Consider the following 24,235-nt stretch of genomic DNA (forward strand, 5'->3'; position numbering starts at 1 on the left):
CAAAATCCTAGCAACCGCCATATTGTTTAACAACAAAGTCGAAAGAATGGCGAATGCTGTGAATTTGGGCTACATGTATCAGTCGGGACAATAATTTATATCCGTTGAATTGCGGTTAAAATGGAAGGATTTTTGCATTCAGGTCAGCCGTCATTTCCTTTGTTCAAGTATCATAGAAAAAGTAGTTTTGTTTTCGTAAAACTGGGATGATTATCCGTTGCATTGTGAACAGGATATGTTTTCAATAAAATAAAATATTACGAACAAGTCATGTCTCGTTGAGCGAAAAATTGTCAATTACAATAACAATAGCTTTACATTTGAGCAATCTGAGAAGACGATTCGCTCGTCGCTCGCTGGAATGACAGTTGTTTGTTCGTTTGTTTGTTCACAGATAATGAGATCTACTGAGGATTAAATACCCATCCCTGTACTCGCCAGAGAATGACAGCACACAGAAAGTAACAATTCAACCGTTTAATTTTGAAAGTGTGATTGCTCAACACTTGACTAGCAAAATTTTGAGCTTGAATTTTTATCCAAAGACTGATGGAATGAAGAGTAATCTTTGGCAGAAATGCCAAACTAAGAATATTTTATGGAGGTTGCAGGTCATGGTTTCACCATAGCTGAAACAAGCCAAACCTTTACTAATGCTATGGCTTAGATCATGTTTCAGCGTAAAGTTAGGGTTTCTGGACAAGGTTTGTGTTGTTTCAGTTATGATCAAACAATGACCTGCAACCTGCACTTTACAAATTGCGATAATTATTGTGCAGGAGATACAGCTTTGAATAAAAACGTTGAAATGTCAGAATTACTTGCTTCAGGGTGTCAAGTGACAAATGACACTCAGAAAATAGCCACGACAGTCATCAAAAAATAGAAAGTTTTCCTTGAATTCTATACTCTACAAAGCCAACAGCAGGTCTGTTCCACAACCCAATGCGTTATTAAATAGCTAACAGGGAAGATGGCATTAATCCTTCCCAGAAACGAATGTTAAAACTTGTTACTAAGGAAACTTGTCCTTCACCTACCAAATAAACACTATTGTCTGTATTGTTCACCACTAAATTTTCTTCCGCGCGCCAGTTGAGAAACAGTCAAAACCCACTTAATGCAGATCAATCAAATATTTATTCATGTGTACAGGCTGTCACAAATGTCAATAATTTGCAGCGTACATTGGCCAAAGAATAGCATACAACTGTCAACTGTTTTTTTCAGCGGACGACTACTATCCATCCGGGTTTTTCCTCGGAAGGGCACTATGGGCTGATAGTGTCTCTCCGCGGACGAACACTACCGCGTCACGTGATCAATTTAAACCAATAAGAATTGGAGAAAATTTAGTGGTGAACTATAAAAAGACATAGATACAATTGTCTTTAGAGAAAACACTGAGAACGTTTCAGACGGTTGGGGTTTACAAAGGCTATAAATTCTATAAATTCTTTTTTTTTCTGAAAAATTGGCCAATTTTATGGAGAATATTTTTCTCAAATATTTAAAAATGTTCCCCTGCTAAAAAATAGGGAATAATAGGAATTTCTTGAAAAAATAGGAGAAAATAGGTTGCAGGCCAAAAAAAATGGGAAAAAGATCAACTTGCCATAGGACAATTGAAAGAAAATATGACTTTTAACTAGCTTAAAGTGCTGCTGTGATCCAAAATCACTTCCCATTTTTTCTTTAGAGTTTGAAAGTGTGATTGCTCAACACTTGCCTGGCAAAATGTTGAGCTTGGATTTTTCTCAAAAGGCTGTTTGACTTGAGTTTAAGTTTTGTATTTCAAGGTGCGCCATTTCTCATGTTCAAAACTGACCGATTGGACATCAGAGGGTTGGATCTAGGGAAAAGTGACATCACTGACTCTCACTAGCTCAAAAATTTCAGCGCATACACAAAGTATTATATATGCAAAACACAAGTTTCAAAGTCTGAAAGCCTGAAACTCCTGTGCTGCATATTAATTGAGCCGCGTACGCATGCATTGCATTCTGAAACTATCAACTCTTAGACATCATTTTCTCCTCCATCCAGCTCCCTCAAGATTTAAAAGTTAGTAATGGCGGCCCATTAAGTAGGAAAATTCCAGTTAAAATAAACAGGTTTCTTTTTCAAATAAAGGCTTAAAACTTGGGTCACTTTCTGTTTAGTTAACAGTTTTGAAATTCCAAGGAAAATGAAATTTGATTGTTTGGTCACAGTAGCTCTTTAAGAATAAACTGTTGAAATGTAAGAATTATTTGGTTTTAATGTCTTTGAGAAAGCAAACCCAAACCCTAACTCTTAGAGGAATGGCCATGGACGGCCTGGTGTATTGTCCTGAGGCTTGTGCACAGATGATAAGCATGTTCCTTTGCGTATTTGCGCATCACCGGTCGCACCTTGACAGGAATGAGTGAGTTGATGTCCTCAATCCACTGTTTTCCATCCAGGTGAAGACCATAGCTAGAACGTCCCTCGTGTTTGTACCACAACAGGGAGACCTGTTTCCTCGGCAAAAAGGCATGCACGCGTCCAATCAAAACACGGGGAGCCTTCAATGTGCTACCAGTCTCTACCAGGCCCACAAACTGCCCAGCATGAAGTTTTTCTTCTTTTTCTCTTCCTACTTCTACTTCTTCTTCTTCTTCTTCTTCTTCTTCTTCTTCTTCTTCTTCTTCTTCTTCTCCTCCTCCTCCTCCTCCTCCTCCTCCTCCTTCTTCTTCTTCTCCTCCTGCTTGTCCCATGACAGACTCGGCCTTTTGCTGTGCCAATGCGACAGCAGCGTTCTTTTTCTCCAGGGCGGTCCTACGGTCATATGTGGTCTGCGCCGTTTGTTGTGAATGGCGCAAGGCAGCCGCAAGACTATCCTTCATGTTATCATCACAGTGACTGCAGGCAAGCAGAAAGAAAGAAGATGTTAGTGTGTTGAAAGAAGTATCAATTTTCGGTTAGAAAGGTCTTGTCTTGGGGAAGATTTGAAATGATGATTTAAAAAAAAAAGAAATTGCCAGTGTGTAAAAAAAGTATGAGGAGCAAATGCAAAAATGAGCCTGAAATAAATAAAAGCATCGCAAGGATTCAGATTAACCCACCTTGAACTGTATGCCCAGGTTATAAAAGATGATCTTAAGACATTAATGCCAATGGGAGTTCCAGTGAGCTTGCAAAATATTCCTTGGATGTGTTTTGAGAAGCCAGTAGCGCTGAAAGGCTGTCCTCTTGCATTCTAGAAATAGAGAGAGAGAGCAAGAGAGAGAGAGAGAACATTTCTAGTTAGTACAGTGTCTTTTGTTCGTATATATGTGGGATGTTCAAAATAGTCAATAATGGGAACTCACCAGAAATAGATAAGAGCTGTGGGCTTGGGCCGTGTCAGGAGTGACGTGCTCCTGGTGGAATTCTTTGATGAATTGCTTGATAAACTTGCACAGTTCGGAGTTGACCTGGAGTGCAGAAATAGAGCAGTGTGAGAAATTTCAAAAGGAGGCCAGAATAATAATAATAATAATAATAATAATAATAATAATACTAATTATAATAACAAGCACAATAATAGCAATACTAATACTAATAGTAATAGTAAAAACATTCTTGCCACAATGATGAAGGCTTCTTGTGATCAATGTTAGAGACTGCAAGAATTTGAAAGAGCCGTCGAAGTCAGAGAGAGGCTCCGAGGCAGACGGCAAACTGTTGCAGTAGTAGGCCCTCCCCCCTCCTTGGCAGGCGCGCGTCGAACAGTGGTGTGGGATGCTTTGCTGAGCGGCGACAGGCAGTGGTTAGTCCAATGACTGCCCAGTTCAAGCAGTATAGTTACATGCTACTACTGACAATAGAACGATAATGATAAGGATAGTGTAAACGACGACAATACTCATCGTGATGATGAAGAGAAGAGGAAGAAAATTGAACTGGTAGCACACAAGTTGTCCTTTTAAATAAAGAGATGGGAAGGTAATCATAATGTGAAGGCTTCGGTAGTTGATTTCTAAGGAAAGATACTTAGGCAAGTTTTTGGATCCAATCAAGCAATATACAAGCAGCCTACTAGGTTGGGTGAGTGTTTGTCGCACGCATGATCATCATGGATGTTTGCCAAACAAGAATTGAACTGAAAAGGCCATTGGTCGCGTGGAATGAACTAGCAATAAACATTTCTTGAAGAATGGTTGGTGGTTTTAGCTAACTGCTTCGAGTTTTGTCGAAGGATGGTGAAAAGGCAAAATGTCAGGTACTGCAAGACATCCAAGAGGTTCCCACGGTCAAGTGTTTAGGTGTCGCTTAATTTTGACTCCAACTTGACTTGGAAGAATCGCCTCGATGGACTTGGCTCAAGATTATCGCAAATTTGTAGGCACGTTTTTCCCAATTAAGGTACTGCTTTAATGACTATGCCTTAATTGTACCCCTCCCTAGGTTATGGTATTCAAGTCCGGGCTAGCACGTACACAACCCACCTAGAGCGGGTATGAACTACTTTGCATGGCATGAACTATGTTCCAGGTGTGCCACACCGAATGGTATAATTGATATGCTGCGTGAGTTTCAATAACAATTGACTTGACTTGACTTGACTTGCACAAAAGTTCAGAGAGATTTCAATACGAATAATTTGTACCAAACATTCGGAATTCTCTGGCGTTAATTGTCTCTGCAACAGTAGTGGTCCAAATGCTAATCGTGTAATCTTTAACTTGACAGAACATTTGTCGGTGCTAAGCAACAACTACAGTAGGTGTTCGCGGCCTTCTGTAAGTGCCTAAATGTCGTCTCTGCAACGTGCGAAATACTGTGGAATGACCCATGTACATGATTATTAAAGGAGGAGTTTGACTCACCTCCAGCTTGACCTGGTCGTGGCCGGCGAATTTGGCCGTCTTGTAGAGCTGGATGTGGACGCTCACCGAACCGTCGCTCTCCAACAACGCCACGTTCCTGCCGCGAAAGTCCTTGGCTGAGAAGGGAGACTCCAGCCGGTCATGCTCAAGGAACTCCAAGGTCCTCATCTCGAGGCCACGCGAGGGGGGAATGTGACAGTACAGCGACACCAGCAACAGGTCGGCCGCTTCCCGGGCTCGCTGCTTCCTGCCCCTGGCCACCTCGAATCGCGTCCGCTGCACCCTGCAGGCTTCGAGCACCTCTTCCCTACCGAAGGGACAAATAATCATTACAATCAAAGAGCTGCAAAGGTTTTCTAGGGCAGCATACATTGACCCATGACAAATAGCTGATTCACTTACACACGCCTACATTTTCATAACCTTATGGTGATGACGATGATATGAGCAATACGATTATTATTGTTATTGTCCATCAAGGGACGCAACGTAAGCGAACAGAGAACTTGTTCTTTTCTCTTCTCTGTTTTGTTTTTGAGGGTTGGAGAGGGAATGGGGAGGGGTCCCTCTTGACTATTTTTATAAATTTCGTATTTTAATTGTCACTCATAAGGCTTCTTATAACTTAGGTTTAGAGGAAGTAAATTCATCAGCTGTTAGGGGCTGTAAGAGCCATAATCTTAGGAAATCTCGAAATATTTTAGTTAATAGGCCAAACACTGAGCTCGGTCGTAATTCCTTTGTACACCGGGCTGCGATTGCCTGGAATTCCCTGTCTGATAGTGTAAGATCTTTTTCTCATCCAACAGGCTTTAAAAATCGACTGAAGCAGTTAAAGCATACTGTTATGAATGTCACATTTGGAAAAGACAGCTCTTTAGTTTACAATAAACATTCAGATTTCTCTTGTTATTGATACATGTTTATGTTTGCGACAAATACACTACCATATGCACGTATTGTTAATTTTATTACAGTAGGTCCATATCAGCTGTCAGGTGTCGTCACTCTCACGATTTTTCACTCACCAGTCCAGCCAGCGATTCAGCGATTGTAGTTCCTCTCGCGTCTTGGGCTCGTCTCTGTGTCCCTGGTGCTCGAGTTCGGTCGAGGCCTTTCTCAGTTGCTTGATGATTTTCACTCCCCGGTATTTGGGCGCGTGGGCCCGGTAAATGTACTTCAGGGGGCACATGAGAGCGCCCAGGTGGTTGGCCATGGTGCTTCGGCTGAGCTCTCTCTCACCCTGAAGAGAAAGGAGGGGTTAAGGTTGTCGATCGGTTTAGGGTTCGGGTTAGGGTTAGGACAACTTGTGTGCTACCAGTTCAATTTTCTGCACCTGGAGTGCAGAAAATAGGGCAGTATGAGAAAATTCAAAAGGAGGCAATAATAATAATAATAATAATAATAATAATAATAATAATAATAACAATAATAATAACAACCACAATAATAGCAATCCTAATAGTAATAGTAATACTAAAACCATTCTTGCCACAATGATGAAGTTTTAGCCTTGTCATTGCCACGATTATCGTGGCCCTTGCACTTCTCAACTTAAAGGACACTGAATGAACGCATTCCATTTAAGACGATGTCCAAACGAATAATCTGTCCAGAAGATTGCAGTCGGGCCTAAATTATGCATATGTTTTTTTGTTCGTTTTTCGCTATCTTGCTGCGAAAACTTGAAAAAAAAAAAAAAAAAATCTATTAATTGAATAACAAATATAAAAATTTTGGTCACTCGTCACCAACGAAAGCGTGCAACAATTTGCCGAGGGTCGATGCAGCAATATTTTGGGACATGCAAGCAGATTGCCTCTTCACTCCACGCACGAATAAGTAACAATTTTTGGGTTTGGTTTTCACACGGTAGCGCTAATTATCGAGGCCAGAGTTTGCGTTATCTGCCGAGGCCGGAGGCTCAGGCCCATGACACAATCTCCAGGCCATGATTAATTATCCCTACCACGCTAAAACCCGAATCCAATGATTGTTTATTACGCATAATGCTGAGCTGAGCTCCCCCACGACAAAACTGATCAAACTGCTGGTTTAAGTGTATTAGGTGACGTCACTTCTGGTGCATGCATGCATAAAACTATTGTCTGTAGGTATGACGTCACTCCTACCCACCACACACACACACACAAGTGTGAAACTTGATTCTCGTAAAACAGTGCTCGATACATAGAAGTAGTAGAGCAAAGTATATGTGGAAGAAAAATACAAATAAACTTCCAAAGTTGAAGGATTAAAGAGTCTACTGCAGACTATCGCGCCCAAGCGTTTGTCAGACAGAACTTCATTCAACTAAGAAGAACATACCTTCTTATATACATATTAGATAAGAAGCTAATTAATTCACTAGTGTGATGATCTGATCTACGTGTGAAATAAAGATTCTATAGAGCTATTGTCGGCGGCTTGTGAAATTTGCCAAGTAAAAGTTATTCTTGTGGCGGCATTTAGAAATGAGTTCTGTTCTTTTGTTTAATAAAGGCGGCCAACAATGGCTCTATAGAATCTTTATCTCACACGTAGATCAGATCATCACACTAGTGAATTAATTGGCTACTTATCTCATTTGTATATAAGAAGGTATGTTCTTAGTTGAATAAAGTTCTGTCTGACGAGCACTTAGGCGCAAGACTCAGAGTCACAGAGAGTCGATGCGTCCTCTTTAAGCATTGAGCAATTAACGCCATATAAAACAATTAGGATAGTACGCGCACTTTCATTGGTCAATAGCTGTGTTTGGACGAGAGTACGGCATAAATTGCACGAATGTTGATAGGTTGTGCATTGTCAGACTTCTTCCATTGGTTGAATTATCTTTGAGAAATATTTCATAAATAACACAGGACTTTTTTCGCCTGGTTGCCATAGGCTCATCCGAAGTTGGGAGAATGGGAGACAATTATGCAAACCCGAGACCCACCCTGCGGCTATCGGGTTTGCATAACTCCCTCCCATTCTCCCAGCTCTCCCGAGTGCTCAGATGCATATGAGGTTATGGGAAACATGGCAAAAGAGGTCCTCTCTTGCTTAAACAAGTCATCTATTGTCTGTAGCTAGAGCAAGCAAGAATTCGCTGCGTGCTTAACAGCCAATGCAAATCGAGCTGCTGACACCAATGTATAATAATCTCACTCGAACAGTTCCTAGCATAATTTTCAGATAGATCAAGATGGCGGCCAATCACATGACCAGGCCCGAGCATGACGAAAAACCAAGGAAAACTACCAAAAATCACACTTACTCCCACTTCCTTCAACGAATCGCATTGGTCTTGAGCCAACTTGGACCGATCATCGAGCTTGTGTCAGAGTTAAGAAGCGAGATAAACAAAGCAAAACAGTCTGTCTACTTTTTTGTGACATTCAGAGCCGCTTTTGGAAGAGTGGCACCGGGAGCAAGTGGTCTTGCGGTCGGGTGTGGTTCGGCCATTCATTTAAAGGGGCGAAAATCGGAGCCAAGCGCGTGAAGGAAAAGCGATCGGGACGAGGCCGTCAGAACCACAAAACCCAGAAAAAGAGACACACAAGGGCACCCAGCGAGCCAATTAAAGGCCTTTGTCAGACAATTTCTAGGCTCCTTGTAATCTATAAAGACTATCTGAAGAGATGTTGTGATCACCTAGAAAAATGTTGATCTGTTCGCATATCTTAGCTCCAAATTGAAGTGTCCGAATATTGTAGGGAATGATACGTTCATCTTAAGAAATTGCTAGCTGAACGTTACTTCAGCTTCTAAGAACTTCCAACCCAACCATTTGCTCATCCGAAACTGCTAGCAAAAGATATCCCTTGCGACAACGAATCTTTTAGGTGATGTTTTAGTAAAGAAATCTGTAGCAAGTTGGCAACGTGCAACCGAAATGCTTAGTAGAACAGTTTGAACCTCCCGAACTCGCATATTTCACCGAAGATTATCGTTGGGCGCCCCTGAAAAAAAGCTAGAAAGACCATGGACTCACCCGCAAATGATCCAGGTATGGCTCAATGGCGGTGATGCTCTCCAGTACCTTGCGCGACAAATCGTGGCCATTCACATGCGCGAAACCCAGAAAACCTGTGAAGGGAAAGTAGTAGAAAACGACAGTTAGCTCTTGCTGTGCCGCGTGCGTTCTAGAGAGAAGGACGGTGCTCGCGCGCCGCCTTCCGTGATGGCTAGCTTAGCAAATGCGCAAAGATTGCGCGCGTAGCGAGAAATGAAACCCTGCCCAGGGAAACTGTAGAGGCGACTTACTCAAGATTCTCTCTTGGTTTCTGTCGAAGGTGCTCTTCGAAACCTTGGGGCCCGCTCTCTCCAGGGAATGCTCTCTTGTAAAGAAGGACCTGCATTTTCCCAACAGCTTGCGCAGGTCTGGCGGCAGTTGTTCCAGTTTTAGAGCGTACGACTTGCGCTTCGAAGCGCCCGCTGGGACCACCGGGCGATCAGCTTTCTCCGTAGGCTGACTGCCGCCCTTGACTTTTTCCTCTTCCTCCTCCGAAGCCGAAGAAGAAGAACCAGAACGGGAGGAATCGGAATATTCAGAACGCCAACTCGGTCCCTCACCTGCATCTTTCTCTGCCTTGGACAGGCGAGGAGCTTTTTTCACAGGCTGTGTGCCTTTTGCCTGCGAAGAAGAAGCAGAAGAAGAAGAAGAAGAAGAAGAAGAAGGAGAAGAAGAATAATCGCCACCAGAGGAACTCGGTTCCTCGCTGTTGCTTTTCTCCGAGCCACTCGCGGCCTCCACGAAATCTTGGGTTTCGCCCGACTCTTTGGCACTGCATGCCGCAACGAAGTCGCCTAGCAGCGGCGACGACAACTTACTCGAACTTAGCACAAAAGAGGTGCGCCCCTGTGAGTCGACCTCGCTTAGATTGTCTTCGCTAGAAGTGATATCGTACTCCACCACGGCGATATTTTTTCTCCCGGCCATGACAGAACGTGTGCGACTCTGATCTTCAGATGCGACAAATGAACCGGAAGCACGCCGCGCGCGGGCGATGAGATGACAAGGTCGTCATGGAAACTTGAGCAGCAATCAGTTCTTTCGTATCCCGGGGGAAAAGGCGCAATGAAGTTTTTTTTCTTCTGTAGGAAAGCGTGGATTTCATTCACCCATCTCGAGTCACCACCTTAGTTCGAATAGGTGTATGGCTTCTCTCGTTGATTAGCTGCAATGTCGCGATGTGAATTGGTGTCCATAACAGTTTTGTTTTGGGGGGAAATGAATATCTTTCATTGTGCTATTCAATCTGAGGTCCCCTTGGGACCACGATCGCTAAAGTGAAACGCATTTCTTTTGTTCGGAAGAAAAGCGTCGCCTTAATTAATTGACCGTTTTCGAGATTGATAATCCAAGTACAGTATTTGAGTCGTTTGTTTCGTTAATTACCCAACTTCATGTGAATTAGTGTCCATCACCATTTTATTCCTTTACTTATTTTATTATTATTATTATTATTATTTTCGTAATGATTATCTTTTTTTGTGCTATTAAATCTGAGATGCCGGTAACGCTTCATGGCACCAGGCAAAATCGCCAAAGTGAAACGAAGTGAAACGCACATTCTTTTCTTTCTCGGATAGCGTTATCCACTAGCTTTTGAACAACCGAGGCCAGATAGGTAAATTAATGTATCTTTTGGAGAGAGGTTTACTTCCCACTTTTTCTTCGATCAAGAGATGTTTTCTCTCTCTCTTACTAGTCAGATCCACTAATACAACACAAAAAAAATCCAAATTGTCTTTACATATTTCCTTGTCGAACTCAAATTCGACACTTCTCAATTCGGTTCCAAGGTCCAAAATTCTTCAACTCGTCAAGTCTGGACATACAAAAGAGCGAAAATTTTGGTTTGTTTAGTAAGACTGGGAAGATACCATCAGTTAGTTAATCACAATCTCTACAAGCGGAGCTACATATTTGTTCATAATTGTTTCTTTTCTCTTGTTTGTTCTGGTCCTGTCTTTCTTTTTTTCCCTTTTTGAATAAATGCAAAATAAGATATCTAGGTCAACGATGAAATGATTCATGAAATGGATCATATCTAGAACTGCGGATATAAAATCAAGTTAAGAAATTGCGTTCATAACTGCGAGGATCCCAGCTTAACTTGATTTCATATCCGCAGTTCTCACCCAACGTCAGTGGGTTCATAGCTCAAGTTGGTTTGAGCGTCGCAGCGGTGTCGCGAGGCCACGGGTTCCAATCCCGTTGAAGTCTTGGAATTTTTCCGATGTCCGTATGCAATTGCTAAATATCGCGTCCAAAAACTGCGAGCATCATAGCTTAACTTGACATATCTAGATGTTCGTTTCTTTAATACCATATTGGTATTATTTTACGACGGCTTTGTTCATAAGCCACTTGGCTTCCCTCGGCACTGAGCTAACAAGCCAAGCACAACTAAACCCGTCGATGATATTGCGCATATGTTCTGCGCAACTCGAAATACTCGGATTTCCTATGGGTGGTGCTTATTAATACAGCGATATTTTTTTGCGCCGTTCAAAACTAGGCGGAGAAAGCAGAACTTGACAAGTGCTCTTGGTATCCAAAAAGAAAACCACGCATTTGTTCGGAGATAAGAAAGCTTCAATTTGCAAAATAACGCCGTACATTGCTTTGTATTTGAAAGCTCTTTTTTTTTACAAATATTGTTGATTAATCAACTTCGAAAAAGGTGTGGTTACCCCCAATTTTCTTTCTGTTAAGATCTGCTTTTCCCGCATATTCAGTAAACCGCGCAAAAATACCTTTGAATTAGTACGCACCGTCCGTAAGATCACTATCACAAAAACCCAAAAGTTATGTGACTCTCTACTGCAACTTAGATATGTTATGAATGTCTTCAGACGAACGGGAACCACAAACTGTGCTCTATCCACGGAGTTATAGAAGGATGGGGGGGGGGTTTCCTCAGGTTTGTGATACTCTCAAGTGCACCAATCCCGCTTTGAGCTAGCTTTTTACTTGAACCATCCACACGGTTATCAAATGTTTAACTTAAATTTCTGTCAATTGTAACCACCAAGAGTGTTTCTGTTGTCACGCGTTATTTAGCACTTGGAGATTTAAGCTCTTGTCGTCACAGACTTCCTCTTGGATGTACTAATCACCACCAATAAACCCAAGCCTATATCAGCCTTTGTTCAGCCGTTTAAGCAGTCCTTAGCAGCAAGTGCTCTTGCGATCCGAAAAGAAAATTGGGCGCAACCATGTATTTTTCAGACAATTAAGCTTCAATTTGGAGATGGAAGGCCATGCATTGCTTAGCATTTTAACCACCTTTTTTTTTTTTCAACGGTGGTTGATCAATTATCTCTGAAAAATGCGTGGTTGCCCTCAATTTTCTATTTGGAGTTCCATAACACTTGTTAAGATCTGCTCAGTTTTCCCGCATAGTCATAAACCGCACCAAAATGGCTGACTGAAACCAATTGGTGCCTCCACAACCGGGCTGATTATTTGGAAAGAAGCCCTTTCTATAGTGGAGCACAGTTGTGGAATCCGGGTTAACTCTTCAGCTACGCCCAGCTACTTGCTTAAACGACGTTAAGACAAAAAATTGAGACGCCAGAGTCTTTTTTTTTCAGATGCTTTTATAGCGTAATTTAAACACGGAACCCGAAGACTACACCTTTTCATTGTTTTAAAATTTATTCTTTCGTAACTGTAGTTAGGTTGTTAGTTGATAGTTCAGATCTAATTTAGCTGAGTGGAAATAGCGTGTATAAAGAAGTTGTCTTATCTGTGAGAGAGAAGCCTTTCCTAACGGTTAATAAGGGACGTGTTCTCTTTGCGGACCGAAGATTTCTCCAAACATATGATACCACTCCAGGACTCTGTGAACGGGATCTAGTCGAAGTTATGCGTAGCAATTTTGAGTTTGGAGGTACATATAAGGGAAGACTGATATTCTCGCACGCTTGCAGTTAAATTCCATATTTATTGTAACTGCGCAATGCAATTCAGCAACTACAAGCCACCATTGTCGGCGAGGAAAGTAACGATGGAAATTTTCTTTTGAGCTCTTGCCGCGCACCGTGTGATGGACGTGTCAAGTATGCGGCTTCACGGCCTAAAAGTAAAGCGCGCATATTTGCATTCGTCCCAGTCTGGCAAATAGGAGAGGATTTTGGATGGAAAGGTTTCTCCACGATCTACGAATGGCCCGCACGCACGCAAACCTTTTTCCTTGCCCTGTACTAGCAATTCGGAGCAGAAAAACGTGCTCCTCTTCGGCGTAGACAAAACGCTCTTCCCCGACACCACGTTTGTCTTCCGGTTATTTGCGGCAATTAACCTGTCAATCATCTCTCCATTGTTCCTATGAACAATTTCGCGATGGGAACAAAAGGCGCCTAATTCAATTAAAGGCAGCAGACGTAAACATTGAGCCGCACCGGAAGTCAGTTAGCCAAAATGGAGAAGCCAAGAGAAGAGTTTTTCAGTCTTTAAACGCCTTTTTTCTGTAGACGAACAAATAAAACGATGAAACGGAAAACAAGAGTGTTGTTCGCGACTTGCCATTGCGGTCCATAACCATTAGAAGCGCTGTAAATTGAGGCGCCCGCTTGCTAAGCGCGAGACGATTAAAATTACCCTCGCATGGTTAAAAGAAATTAGCCGGCTGTTTTTTGACCCAACATGAATTTCTGCCAAAAGACGAACCGCACCTAAAAAGCACCGACGCCGCCAATTTAACCTCTCACTCGTAAAAGGTGATCCATTCTCACACCGACCGTGATACTGTTAGTTTCAATTAGGCCATGCCGTCCCACAAAAGAGGAAAGGGAAGAGGAGGGAGCAAACCATCTAAGCGTCGCCGAATAGAAAGCGAATTTCTGGACACCGAGGCCAGGTACACATTTTTAAACTCATGGTTGACTTATTTATAACGTCGCTTGCCTGAGAAAAATGCGCGCAGAGATCAGGAGGACCATTTGATCTCAAAATTTCACCCGTACTATTCGGCCTTTTGCAGGGAAGAAACATCTCCAGGGGAACCCTCACAGCCACAAGGAACATCAGATGATCCAGAAGAGGATGGGAGCGGAGACGAGTATGCATTCATTGACTTGTTGTTTGAGTTTGCCACTCACAATTTAAGAGCAACCTATTGATTAATTAACCCTTTCACTCCCAATATCTAAGAGTGAATTCTCCTCACCGGCTGCCATACAATGCTCTTATTGCCAGTGTCGAGAATTTGCCAATGTGTTTAAGCAAAAACCCTCAAGTGATAAATTGAAATTTTTCCAACTCTTCTGTACTTGTCAATGCAAGGAGAAAGAAAAAAAAAACATATACATGTCAATTGCTTTTTGGGAGTGAACGCGTTTAATTAAGTGCCGTGATCAGAAAACGTGGAGGGAATGCATATTTTTTAATCACAGCCTTATTCTGTAATTTACATAAACAGTGCATTGCTTCCTCCATAATTATGAGGAACACAGTCATGTAGATTTGCATCATTTAAGAATGGCTGTACTTTGTGTTGGAGAAAATAGCCTTGAGCATGCAGAGGGGCCTATGTTTCAAACATTTCTCTTCAATTGGTTGAAACAAGGAATAAAATCTTTGATCGGAATCCAAACTGCTTCATGCTGAGAAGTCAAGCAAGCCCTTTCAAGAACTTGACTGTTTCTCCAACAAAGTACTTTAAACATAAGATTAATCAAAGGCAATCATTATTTAAGTTTGTCTGAGAGGCTGATTTTTCATAGACTAGTGTGTCTGATTACCCCAACCAACCTTTAAATTCCTGCTTAGATGACGGCTTGATGTTATCTCAGTGTAGAAGTCAATTATTATAGGTATCAGCTGCAGTGGTCTTGACTGAAGGCTAATTGCACTTGCAATCACAGTTGAGTTGACTGCAGTTTAAGAGCAAGCTATTGATTAATTAACCCTTTCACTCCCAATATCTAAGAGTGAATTCTCCTCGCCGGCTGCTATACAATGCTCTTATTGCCAGTGTTGAGAATTTGCCAATGTGTTTAAGCAAAAACCCTCAAGTGATAAATTGAAATTTTCTCAACTCCTGTGTACTTGTCAATGCAAGGAGAAAGGAAAAAAAGCATATACATGTCAATTGCTTTTTTGGAGTGAATGGGTTTAATTAAGTGCCGTGATCAGAAAACGTGGAGGGAATATATGTTTTTTAATCACAGCTTCATTCTTTAATTTACATAAACAGTGCATTGATTGCTCCATACGACCAACACAGTCATGTAGATTTGCATCACTTAAGAATGGCTGTACTTTGTGTTGGAGAAAATAGCCTTGAGCATGCAGAGGGGCCTATGTTTCAAACATTTTTCTTCAATTGGTTGAAACAAGGAATAAAATCTTTGATCGGAATCCAAACTGCTTCATGCTGAGAAGTCAAGCAAGCCCTTTCAAGAACTTGACTGTTTCTTCAACAAAGTACTTTAAACATAAGATTAATCAAAGGCAATCATTATTTAAATTGTCTGAGAGCCTGATTTTTCATAGACTAGTGTGTCTGATTACCCCAAACAACCTTTAAATTCCTGCTTAGATGACGGCTTGATGTTATCTCAGTGTAGAAGTCAATTATTATAGATATCAGCTGCAGTGGTCTTGACTGAAGGCTAATTGCACTTGCAATCACAGTTGAGTTGACTGCAGTTTAAGAGCAAGCTATTGATTAATTAACCCTTTCACTCCCAATATCTAAGAGTGAATTCTCCTCGCCGGCTGCTATACAATGCTCTTATTGCCAGTGTTGAGAATTTGCCAATGTGTTTAAGCAAAAACCCTCAAGTGATAAATTGAAATTTTCTCAACTCCTGTGTACTTGTCAATGCAAGGAGAAAGGAAAAAAGCATATACATGTCAATTGCTTTTTTGGAGTGAATGGGTTTAATTAAGTGCCGTGATCAGAAAACGTGGAGGGAATATATGTTTTTTAATCACAGCTTCATTCTTTAATTTACATAAACAGTGCATTGATTGCTCCATACGACCAACACAGTCATGTAGATTTGCATCACTTAAGAATGGCTGTACTTTGTGTTGGAGAAAATAGCCTTGAGCATGCAGAGGGGCCTATGTTTCAAACATTTTTCTTCAATTGGTTGAAACAAGGAATAAAATCTTTGATCGGAATCCAAATTGCTTCATGCTGAGAAGTCAAGCAAGCCCTTTCAAGAACTTGACTGTTTCTCCAACAAAGTACTTTAAACATAAGATTAATCAAAGGCAATCATTATTTAAGTTTGTCTGAGAGCCTAATTTTTCATAGACTGGGTTAGGGTTAGGGTTAGGAAGGAATGACCTTTATGGAGACAAGATTATCTGCAATATTATCAAGGAATAAAATCTTGGAATCCAAACTGCTTCATGCTGAGAAGTCAAGCAGGTCCTTTCAAGAACTTGACTGTTTCTCCAACAAATTAATTTAAACATAAGATCAAAGGCAAATCATTCCTGGATTACGTTTAAACCCTTAGGTTAGATACTAGTCACCCTTTTATTTAACTTTAAGCAATCAGCACTCACTGACAGAGGCAGATAATATTGTCTCCATAAAGGTCATTCATTGATGATACATCACAAAGAAGCCACGACACTGTCGGGGAGCATCTCGCCGCAGACAGCGTCATGCGACAGGCAGAAGATTCCATTGCTGCCAGCTCTGCAGGCGATGTGCTATCAAGCATAGCATCAAGACTGCGTAGCAGACGCGGAGAGGCGCAGGTTCATCCCGAAGAGCCATACTTTCCACTAGGGCTAGCAATCTCACATTTGTCACCCATGGAGTTCAATTTTGATCTCTTCCTCTACGACACATTAAAACTGCCTCACGGCCTCTTCCAAGATGACAGCAATGCAGAGAATTTTGAAACACTGGAAGAGTGTCAGGAATACTGTCAGCGTTTTATCCAGGAGGCTGAGAGGAGGAGGACGAGGATACAGGCACCAGAAGGAGATAGAAGCCACGAAGCTAGGCGAAGTTTGTCCAAGACCGCCATGTTCAACAATATTGGAACACCCCTGACTGACATAATGACCACAGGAAATGTAGCGTTTGATGCCCACCTGGCCGATTTAAAACTCGACATGTTTGGAAACGTCATGTTCATTAGGGCACCTTCTTGGAGCGATCTTGCCGTCCAATTCACCCACGGTTACCCAAGGCGACTGATAACTGCTTCACATGCAGGGATTTTACCTGGTAATCTGACAGTGGCTGCCAAAATATCGAATCAGGCCATCAGAAGTCTTTCTACTGGTAAGAAGACGGAAATGTGTTCATTAATTAAATTAATAAAATCTTTTCAAATGGTGTGCCAATGGCAATTAAAACAATTTGTTTTTGATTCTTTATTGAACTCTACTTTCTCAAAGACTGTTCGAGGAACTAAGTATCATGCAATATTAGGCAACTTTAACCATGACCATCTCAAATTTGAAAATCACCAACAAACTGAGGATTTCTGAAATTACTGTGTCAGTTCATTGTTTTCAGCATCAGATCTTGCAACCTCTTAATAATTACACAACACTCTGAAACACTAATTTGATAACATTTTTTTCAACTCATTGGAGTGTTTCACAATCATTGGTAACATAATTCGTGATATGACAGATCATTTGCCTACGTTTCGTACCTGTGATAAATGATGATTGTCAACTCTCCCCCAATTCTGTGAAAGAGAAAATAGAAGATATAATCCACAGGACTCAATAAGTGAATTTTAGGCTACTGATGATGACAAACTGTCACTTCTCACCAAATCAAGATCCCTCACTTACATTTTGCTCTTTCTATGAAGAGATTTCTGCTATTATTGACAAACATATCCCTGTTAAACAACATTGTAAGGGGAAAAACCCTGGTTTACTCCTGCTTTGAGAAAATCTACGCATGTCAAGAATAAATCATACAAGAAATTTTCAGAGTGTCAGGAGACTGGAGAAATATTGCAACAACTACTATCTTGATAATTATGTAGGCAGGGATAGTTTAAACAAATAGTTAATTTTAAATCATTGTAAGGCAAATTTAGCTCAATGATTAATACCTCACCAACTTTTGCAGGGGACATCGCAGGATTCATATCACGCAGTATGGTAAAGGGACTTGGACTCACGACCGCAGAACTTATGTTGGCAAGGACTAGTGCGATCAAATACGCAGGGAAACACGACAAGCCAGCACGCTTATTGGAACTCATGGTTAGGTACGGCATGGATTTCTTAACAGTAACACCTTTGAGTCAAGACAGAATCAAGGCCCTTCGCACCACCAGTCACAATTACTGGAATGAAGTTCTTTCGACTGAACAACCCTACATAGACACCCCAGGGGAAGAGTCTTCGAGCGATTCAGACGACTCCTCACAGCTAAAAATCAGTTGGGATCCCAGAGCAGAGTGTCAAGGCTTACCTCAGCCCACCAGCAGCAGAAGAGATACTGCAGTGCAGAGGCAAGTCCAATGCTTGGTGGGCCGTTTCATTACCACCAGAACCACTGTGGAAAGCCGAGTTGTGGGTGCAACGACTACCATAAGCAAAGATCAACGCCCGAGTGGCACGTCTGGCATGGTGCGCAGAAGGAAACAGGGCACGCCACGTCGGACAGCAAGGTTGACCGCTTCAGCCGCTTCAGAAGGTGAAGCAGGACCCAGTCACACTGTGCCAGAGGAAACATTGCCAGACGAGCCCACTGCACCTGCCCCACCAGACCCAAGAGAGCTTCTACTCCGAGTGGAAGGTATTGAGCAGAGGAGGGTACCTAAAAAGGACAGCCTTCAACGCCTTGCACAATTCCTACGAGAAAACCGGCCTTGTCCACACCCACTTGAGGTAAGTTTCTTAGAAAAAGAAAACAAGCAAAGATTGCAATTTTCTGGAAAGCAGTGTGCAATGTTTTAGTGCAGTACTCTTGAGGTTTTTGTCAAAGTAGAAATTAACTGTACTTGGTTATTTTCAAAAACAAAAAAACTTAAATTGAAGACATTGGTCTGCAATAGCCTGGAATTCCCTGCCTCGACCAGTTAAGGGCGTAAAGGATCATCAAAGATTTAACAACAAACTTTGTTCCTTTCTACATTATTATTGACAACACTTCTTTATTATTGTTTATAATAAGATGAGGCTAATTTGTAATATTTTTGTAAGAATTGATTTATTATTATCTGTATTGAAATTTATGCTAGGGCTTCTATATTGTCTAATTTGTAAATAATTTAAAGTTACACTCATCCCAGGTGCACACCAGCTTTATGCTGCCAGTAACTGACCTGTGTTATCAACCAAAATGTATGTAGTTATATGTATTCACCAGAAGCTTCAAAGTAGTAGTTATTATTGTTTGGTTAAATCTAGATATTATCACTTCAAAGAGATCTCTTTAAGCCTCAGAAAGCGCACTTGCTTCTGTTGCTGTAGAGCAACGTAATCTGGTTGTTATTAAGTATAAATAAGTGACATACACAAGGAAACTGTTTGTTGTATTATTCACTGAAGTGACACCAACTTGGAAAAAGACTTCTTTCATTTTACTCCCCAGTCTTGCAATTGAGCTAGTGCCTATTGCGGTGTACTGACTTGATAATAACAAGAAATATTTCCATGTGCAAGAGGCACAATTCTATCGGTTGGATGACTGACAAAAATGAAATTGATTCCTTGCAGACTCAACAAGAGACAGAAGAAGCAACATCTGCCGAGCAAGGACAGGAACAGCCGATTAACATACGTCTGCGGAACACAGTAGTCTGTGCTGGCCTGAGCAAAGTGTGGGAAAAATCCAAGGCAGATTGTACGTGCCTTGCCGAGCCGATGGGCAGTGGGTCACAAGGCGACGTGGCTGATGAACGGTGTCCCTATTGTATCAGCGACATGGAAGGTAGTGAAATATATGCCGTCAGTTCACGGTGTGAAAATCCAGATTGCAATCCCTGCATTATGATGAATCAATTGGACAAGACGCTTTTGGCAGGACTCGGCACCAAGCGAAATGAACGCCTTTCTGCATTTTTCCAGCTCGCCCCTTGTCTGGCAAAACTTTTCAATTCTGGTGAACTTCCAGAGGATCGAAGGAAACCTCTGGTTGAAGCATTTGGTGACCTTCTCAGCTGTTCCCTGACTAAAGTGCGATACCTGTCAAACATTGGCTTCTTAATCATGCTTTGTCCCCGCCTGAAACAGCTACAACTCGAAAGAGGTTGGGCGATTGTTTACAATAATCTTTCTAAGATTGCCTCTGCGATTGGATATCATGGAAACCACAATAGTCAACTTGCAGCACTGGTCTTCATACGGGAATTTTGCATTCCAGACAGAGAGAACCTCTGGAGATCGTATCTTCAGTCTGAAGAACTGGTAGAAGAGAACAGAATTCTAACTGAAGTCTTTGCAGGTTGTTTTGAGCACTCGCAAGAGGACAACCAGTCTTCTTAACTGGTACGAGCTTTTAGTTCTGAACTTTTAACTCAAGAGACTGATTTTTTTTCTCAAAGACTCCTTTATTAGTCTTCATGCCACATAGATTTCTCCTTGAAAAGCAATCATATTTTTCCATCCCTCACGGGTAATCGGATGATTGCTCTGCTAGATTTCACGGGTGCATTGAGAGATGCATGCAGGCAAAGGTGAAAATGACACATTGAGAACAATATTCTTAAATGCATTTTGTTACAGAATCCTTTTTGCAGGCCATGTATGTTTTGCATAGGCAGTTTTATTCTGATAAAAATCAATTTTGTTGAACATTTTAAACAAAACAAGAAGTGAACATGAGTAGCAAGTATATATTCGCAGAAATCAAAAAGTCAATCATGATTTGCAACCAATCTTTACGAGTAGAAAGACCATTGACAAACTAGGACACAGGATTGAAGCCTGCACTGGTTAGTTAACCAACAGTGTTGTGTACGAATTTACATGAGATTTGTGCAATACAAGTTATATCAGCTACAGAAAGATACGTCCGCAAGTAACACGAAAGCAAACTTCATTCGCACAAAAGTCTCTTTGATTTCTCTGTACTTTCATTGCAATGCATCAATTCCCATGTTTCAATTTATGAATACCATTTCACACTTAAATTTCTGCATGTATATACTTGCCATTCAAGTTAATTTATGACAATGGCGTGAAGTCATCCGAAGGTCAAGTCACCTTTCTGGTTTACCTGCAGTTATATTCTGAATGGTGAATTTGAAGTGATGGTTTGCAACTAAGCTCAGGATATTTAGGTACACAATTCTAACTGAAGTCATTGCAGCTTGCTTTGAGCACTCTCAAAAGGACAACCAGTTTTCTTAACTGGTACGAGCTTTTAGTACTGAACTTTTAACTCAAGAGACTGATTTTTTTTCCTCTCGCACTCCATTATTAGTCTTCATGCCACATAGATTTCTCCTTGAAAAGCAATCATATTTTTCCATCCCTCACGGGTAATCGGATGACTGCTCCGCTAGATTTCACGGGTGCATTGAGAGATGCATGCAGGCAAAGGTGAAAATGACACATTGAGAACAATATTCTTAAATGCATTTTGATACAGAATCCTTTTTGCAGGCCATCTATGTTTTGCATAGGCAGTTTTATTCTGATAAGAATCAATTTTGTTGAACATTTTAAACAAAACAAGAAATGAACATGAGTAGCAATTAATAATATACACAGAAATCAAAAAGTCAATCATGAAATGCAACCAGTCTTTACGAGCAGAAAGACCATTGACGAACTAGGACACAGGATTGAAGCCTCCACTGGGTTTTATTCTGAATGGTGAATTTCAAGTGATGGTTTGGAACTAAGCTCAGGATATTTAGGTATCTACGGCACTTGAAAAGTATAAATCCAATTTTGCCTTGCTGTGAAATGAATTGTTGCAGATGATGTACATTTCAGCTAGGTTTTTGAAGAACAGTCCCCACTTCGGAACGAAAAAGCCCAATGAATTATTGCATTTGAAGCGAGTTTAACTCCCAGTTACTGGAATGTCATCCAGCTCCTAGCTAAGCAGAGTGTAGCTATTTTGCCAGCCATTGAATTGTTCAGGTTGTGTTTTGACTGGAGGATGGTCTTGTCACTCGTATAATTTTACAGATAAACATGAAGGTTTTTAAATAACAATTAATAATATTGGCCTCACAGATGCTTTCAGGTAGCTGAAGAAAGCATAATTGTATGTTTTTGTCCCGTGATGGGATGGGTTAGGCAGGGCCGTGCGACAGTCTTGCTGTGCTTTGTTAAGTTTTACAGAAACCAAACTGAGATCTCCTTTGAAAAAGGCAAAACTGATTTGGTATCAATTATTATTGGGATAGTGCTACAATGTGTTTACACCGATACAGAAAAACATGCCTACCTTAAGCAAGTTGAAGGAAAGAAATAAACTGTTTTGCCCTACTTGTTGTCTTGTTCTAATTTACTTGAATAAGGGAAGGCTTTTGACAATACAAGAAGTGGCCATTGTGTTCAGGGCAGGAAAGATTAAATGACACCTAGGAAAAAAGGGCTTTCAGATCTAACCTTGAAGAGGACTTGCCCAGAAAAAAAGGAACAGAAAGGAAAGGCAAGGCTAAGGCTACTTAAGTAAGTGCAATTTTTTAAGCCACACTCTAAATCAATCAAGTCAATCTTTTATTTAACTCACACAGAATATTTATGTAAAGTTGTAATGGACCATAGATTATTGTTAAGGCAAGAAATTCAGAGCTGCAATGGGATTTTGCAAGTCTCAACTGGAGTAATGAGCTCTCATTCTGTTTATCATCATTGCTATGATTATTACGTTTCCGAGGCAGTCAGTAAATTGTTTGTGCAACTAACCAACTCAAGTAATAACAAGCAAAACAATGCTGAACTGAAAAGGGGTTACCAAAGTGAATCTTGCAATGTGCTCCACTGTTCATCCTCTGAAATCAAACAGATAACGAAGGTTGAAATGATTGCCAACAACAAATGGCTTAAATAGTGCAGAGAAGCGAGCAGATCACTCCTCTTTTTCGTCTATAGTCCAAACTTTTATACAGTTGACACAAAATAAAGTTCATTATTTATCAACAGGTGCAATGAAAAAACCAGCCAAATCGTGGAAAAATAAAAAATCACGACCTGCAAAATACTCAAAATGGTCAATGCAACATTCTAGAAAGTAAGGGTCCCTAGGCAAGTACCAAAACAACTTAACAGGTGACTGGGAGGAATCACACAAATCAACGAAAATGGTTTCGGGGGGAACCGGGTAGAATCCCACCGCATTCGACCGAGTTACCTTTGAAATCCACCCTTGTTTAGCTTGAAAGCGAAAATACCTCTCCGTGCCTGCGTTTTGTTCACACAAGAAACGGCGAAAAAGAATCCCGAGTTTGTTTTCGTTAAAGTTTTAGACCAACCTTAACTTCAAGTGAAATAATTTTAAGTCAAAAATTTCGTGTTTCCAAGATGGCGGAAGACGGAGTGGTTCCCAGACTGTTATCTGAAAGAGGGTTGGTGCAACTCACGTGATCAAAATCCTAGCAACCGCCATATTGTTTAACAACAAAGTCGAAAGAATGGCGAATGCTGTGAATTTGGGCTACATGTATCAGTCGGGACAATAATTTATATCCGTTGAATTGCGGTTAAAATGGAAGGATTTTTGCATTCAGGTCAGCCGTCATTTCCTTTGTTCAAGTATCATAGAAAAAGTAGTTTTGTTTTCGTAAAACTAGGATGATTATCCGTTGCATTGTGAACAGGATATGTTTTCAATAACACATGAGGCACGATTTACGGACACCATTACAGTGTAAGGTTTACTTGTCAGGCCTTACAACAATACAAGCGAGCAGAGTGGAGAACTGGAACCTAATGAAAACCAAACCCGTGTCTTAAATGTGTTTTGACATGATCTGGCCCTAGTTGTTCAAACGATGGATGGCGCTATCCACCGGATAAATCACTATCGAGTGGATAACTATTGGCGATACCAATTGCACTATTTATCCGGTGGATAGCGTTATCCACCTTTTGAACAACCGAGGTCTTATCTGTATCACTGAAACGGGGTTGATTTTAGGCCAAGGGCAACAAAGGTCAACAACACTCACTCACTCACGAAACATTCACATTACCTCAGTCATATTTTTTTTCTGGCCCCGAATTATAGCGGGAATACGAAATAGCGGATAGCAAATTTCTGAGAAAACAAGGGCAAATCGAAAGTGAATGGGTTTAAGTTGGAAATAACGGGGCCCGAGTGTAATACGAAATTCGTGAGGAAAGCGCAAGAAACAATTACCCGTTTGCATGACAAAATTTGTTTCGCTTACCAAATTTTCAATTTGTGTACGCACTTGAACACATCAGATTATAATATTCCATAACCAGAGAGTTCCAATCAACTTAATTTAAGACGGATAGACTCTTTCAAAAG

General features: G+C 41.1%; 3 protein-coding genes and 1 long non-coding RNA gene across 4 annotated transcripts in view; 2 read left to right on the forward strand and 2 right to left on the reverse strand.

Annotated features, from left to right (window-relative positions):
* Positions 1 to 1,353: 1,353 nt before the first annotated feature.
* LOC138032976 (uncharacterized) lies at positions 1,354 to 6,362 on the reverse strand. The gene is made up of 5 exons (XM_068880701.1): positions 5,861 to 6,362; positions 4,833 to 5,139; positions 3,333 to 3,437; positions 3,087 to 3,220; positions 1,354 to 2,883 (listed from the first exon to the last, which is right to left on the reverse strand). Exons 1-5 carry the CDS (start codon positions 6,046 to 6,048, stop codon positions 2,289 to 2,291), a joined length of 1,329 nt encoding a protein of 442 aa, XP_068736802.1. The 5' UTR covers positions 6,049 to 6,362; the 3' UTR covers positions 1,354 to 2,288.
* An 8,611-nt stretch (positions 6,363 to 14,973) lies between these two features.
* Positions 14,974 to 23,268, reverse strand: LOC138033059 (uncharacterized). The gene is made up of 4 exons (XR_011128559.1): positions 23,093 to 23,268; positions 22,697 to 22,733; positions 17,469 to 17,504; positions 14,974 to 17,083 (listed from the first exon to the last, which is right to left on the reverse strand). It is a non-coding gene; the product is annotated as an uncharacterized lncRNA (long non-coding RNA).
* Positions 18,254 to 22,640, forward strand: LOC138033058 (uncharacterized). The gene is made up of 2 exons (XM_068880803.1): positions 18,254 to 18,666; positions 19,498 to 22,640. Exons 1-2 carry the CDS (start codon positions 18,403 to 18,405, stop codon positions 20,263 to 20,265), a joined length of 1,032 nt encoding a protein of 343 aa, XP_068736904.1. The 5' UTR covers positions 18,254 to 18,402; the 3' UTR covers positions 20,266 to 22,640.
* A 106-nt stretch (positions 23,269 to 23,374) lies between the features above and the next one.
* Positions 23,375 to 24,235, forward strand: part of LOC138033057 (uncharacterized) — a 6,596-nt gene continuing 5,735 nt past the window's right edge. The window contains exon 1 of the mRNA XM_068880802.1: positions 23,375 to 23,468. Coding sequence (XP_068736903.1) covers positions 23,447 to 23,468 — 22 coding nt within the window. The 5' untranslated portion in view covers positions 23,375 to 23,446. The remainder of the gene's footprint in view (positions 23,469 to 24,235) is intronic.

Source organism: Montipora capricornis, chromosome 14 (assembly GCF_036669925.1).
Source record: "Montipora capricornis isolate CH-2021 chromosome 14, ASM3666992v2, whole genome shotgun sequence".
Classification (NCBI taxonomy): Eukaryota; Metazoa; Cnidaria; class Anthozoa; order Scleractinia; family Acroporidae; genus Montipora; species Montipora capricornis.

What these genes read in the sequence shown, in the direction of transcription:
- LOC138032976 (XM_068880701.1), bottom strand. Translation starts at nt 6,048, where the DNA reads ATGGCCAACCACCTGGGCGCTCTCATGTGCCCCCTGAAGTACATTTAC. An exon ending in ACAGCTCTTATCTATTTCTG is followed by an intron (nt 3,221 to 3,332) that starts GTGAGTTCCCAT and finishes CTCTATTTCTAG; the next exon opens with AATGCAAGAGGACAGCCTTT. An exon ending in ACCTGGGCATACAGTTCAAG is followed by an intron (nt 2,884 to 3,086) that starts GTGGGTTAATCT and finishes GCTTGCCTGCAG; the next exon opens with TCACTGTGATGATAACATGA.
- LOC138033058 (XM_068880803.1), top strand. Translation starts at nt 18,403, where the DNA reads ATGGTGCGCAGAAGGAAACAGGGCACGCCACGTCGGACAGCAAGGTTG. An exon ending in CTTGTCCACACCCACTTGAG is followed by an intron (nt 18,667 to 19,497) that starts GTAAGTTTCTTA and finishes GATTCCTTGCAG; the next exon opens with ACTCAACAAGAGACAGAAGA.